This window comes from Vicia villosa, linkage group LG7, assembly GCF_029867415.1.
Source record: "Vicia villosa cultivar HV-30 ecotype Madison, WI linkage group LG7, Vvil1.0, whole genome shotgun sequence".
NCBI classification, from domain to species: domain Eukaryota; kingdom Viridiplantae; phylum Streptophyta; class Magnoliopsida; order Fabales; family Fabaceae; genus Vicia; species Vicia villosa.
The window spans coordinates 97468090-97471037 of record NC_081186.1 but is presented as its reverse complement, the minus strand read 5'-3'; the positions used below and the strand labels follow the sequence as shown (position 1 = coordinate 97471037).

The 2948-nt window shown below is 36.6% G+C and overlaps 1 protein-coding gene across 1 annotated transcript; it reads right to left on the bottom strand.

Annotated features, from left to right (window-relative positions):
• Positions 1–322: 322 nt before the first annotated feature.
• Positions 323–2740, bottom strand: LOC131617937 (subtilisin-like protease SBT4.3). Its single transcript, XM_058889205.1, has 2 exons — positions 2278–2740; positions 323–2099 (listed from the first exon to the last, which is right to left on the bottom strand). The coding sequence occupies exons 1-2, from the start codon at positions 2735–2737 to the stop codon at positions 403–405; spliced, it is 2157 nt and encodes a 718-aa protein (XP_058745188.1). The 5' UTR covers positions 2738–2740; the 3' UTR covers positions 323–402.
• Between the last annotated feature and the right edge of the window lie 208 nt (positions 2741–2948).

The following is a 2948-nucleotide window of genomic DNA, read 5'->3' as shown; positions in this document are numbered from 1 at the left end:
TGAATATTGTACAATTTCAATGACAAAGAACGGTGATGAATGATCAGTTTCAATGAGGAATTTCTTTTATATCTTTAAAAAGGAACTTTTTTGCGACCATATAAATTTATATTTTTCACGAAGACACAAAACTCAAACACAAGAAAGAACCCTGGGTGGTTATATGGTATAATTAGCCATCTATCATATGATTTTATCTTTTGCAAGTAAAAGTATCTTTCAACGTTCTTTGTTTTTTTTTTTGTTTTATCATGCAGATTGAGTTTTGAATATTTAAGAAATTTCAACATAAAAATGAAAATTTTATTGATACACAGAATCATAAATTACTGGATACTTGAGAATCATATATTTAGTTTACAAAAGAATCACATGTTTATTTTTCCATAACAATTACATGGTTTAGGATGTTAATTGTACGATGATTGGACTCTTGACGTTGTGGGTGCCATCAGACCAAACAAGTGACCCCGAAAACTCAGTTTGACTTGATCCTACACTACCAACAACTGTGACCACAAATGATTGTGTCTCTTGGATTGATTTGAATGAGAGAACACTTGGCTCCACTGTAATTTTGACATTTGGAATTGGGGTGACAGTAGCCTTATAAGTTGAACTGGGAGAGCCAACATTTGTAACTTCTCTAGGAAATTTGATATTGAAAGATCTCTGAGGCGCAACAGGAATCACTAGTGCAGGATAATTTAGATCTTTTACTAAAGATGGGTTAGAAGTTCCACGACAACTTGAGGCTTCTCCGCTAATTTGTTTAATTTTTTCATCATCGTAACCATAATTGCAAAGCATTTGCACATAATCGTCAGCAGTGATATTATAAATAAGTCCTGGGTTAACAGCTAGTGCCGGATTGGCATTCCCTGATCCATAGGAAAACTCCCCGGCCAAATCATTGTAACTACCATTTACCGGGTTTGCTGTGGTCATGATAGCAGATTTTATAGCTGCAGGTGACCAATCTGGATGAAATGATTTCACATATGCAGCGATTCCGGAAATGTGGGGACACGACATGGAGGTTCCTGACTCTATGCTATAACTAACCCTTCTCTTGTCACTGATACTAGAAGAGGGTGGGGCTAGAGGTGAAAATGCAGCCAAGATATCCACTCCTGGGGCACTTATATCTGGTTTCATAATATCTGGAACCACTGAATTTGGACCACGGGAAGAGAAAGAAGCAACTCTAGGAGCATTTGTGTCACGTAAGATCTCAGTCTTCAAAATTTCAGCTTCAGGGGATCTAGTGGATGCGGCGTAAGATTGAACAAGAGCGAAGTCTTTTGAATTCAAGTTTGTAGCAGGCAACACAGAGACAAAAGCAACATCATTTAGAGACTCCTCAACACTTGAGACTATACCATATGCACCACTTTGTAAAGCGGAATCTTCATTTCCTCGTGATTCACACAAAACAATCTTACCTTCCGCGGATGTATCACCTAAGCCACTTGAGCAAGTACCCTCAGCTATTGGAACTTTTGTGCCATTTGAAGAGAAAGCACTAACTGAACTACCAATGAGAGTCTTTCCATTTCCAAGAGCGAGCTTAGTAATGAATTTACGATCTATGGTAGTTGCTGCGACACTAATTACCCAAGGTGCTACACTTACAGTAGTACTCGCGTCAGGACCACTGTTTCCGGCAGAATGTGATGTGAGTATTCCATTCTCCATGGCATGGAAAGCACCAATGGCAATAGGATCATTCACAAAATCTAATGCACCTTCACCCCCAAGTGAGACTGAGAGGATGTCAACACCATCCGCAATGGCATCGTCAAATGCAGCTAAAATATCACTACCACTGCATTTACCATCTGCACCACATACTTTGTACATAGCAATCCTCGAAGATGGGACTCCACCTCTTGCGGTGCCTTTTGCAATATCAAAAAAGCTCACACCCGGCACCTCTCTTCCACCTGCAGTTGAAGCTACGTGAGTTCCATGACCACCCTCGTCTATTGCACTCTCCGCAGAACCATAAAAACGCGCTCCAATGAGTTTATTATTGCAAGTGAAGTCAGAACCACCTTTACAAACTCCCTTCCACTTCTTTGGAATAGGACCAATACCTAATCAATCACACAAATTCAACAGCTTTAACAAACAAATTTGCATACAGTATAAAATTAGTTAAATATAATAATTAACTATGTATCATTTTTATTCCGGATCCATATTTTTCACAAATTTTTAAAAAAAAAGTAAGATAATTAAAATATTATAACTTGACTCGTAAAATATATATACCTTTATCATTGAAACTTTGGGACTTTGGCGTTATCCCAGAGTCTATGACTCCGATTATCAAATCAGTCTCAATAACGAGATCTCTTTTAATTGTTTGAGGAAATCCAAGAAAGTTCCACGACCCTGTAGTTGTTAGGTGATAGTTTTGATTTGGAAAAACTGAGACCACACCTTTCATGCTGAGAAGTTTTTCTCTTTGTTGATCATTAAGTATGGCAGTAAAACCATTGAAACTTCTCTTATAACTTCTAAGTAATAGATTTTCTATGTTGCCGCCTTCAAAGACTTGTTGCAACATAGACAAATGCTGAGATGTTGGAGAATATGAAACTTCTTTTGGAAGTGCCCCCATGTATACAATGTATTCATTACCACTTTGAGTGGCAGCACAACTCAAAAGAATTATACAAGAGAAAACTAAGCATGCAAAGGAGAATAGTAAAATATTATGCTTAGCCATGGTTTGTATTTTAGAAATGATGAATGAATACTTACCTCTAACTCATATCAATATATACACGCAGGAAAAGATTAAATTATATCTTTATATTTAAAGATAGTAATTTGTTTAAAATAGTATCTTTAAAATAAAATCATGAATTATCCCGGTCTTATCCGTTTTGTACAACTGGTTAAAAGATAATAATTATAAAAAATATTTTTCTTTTACT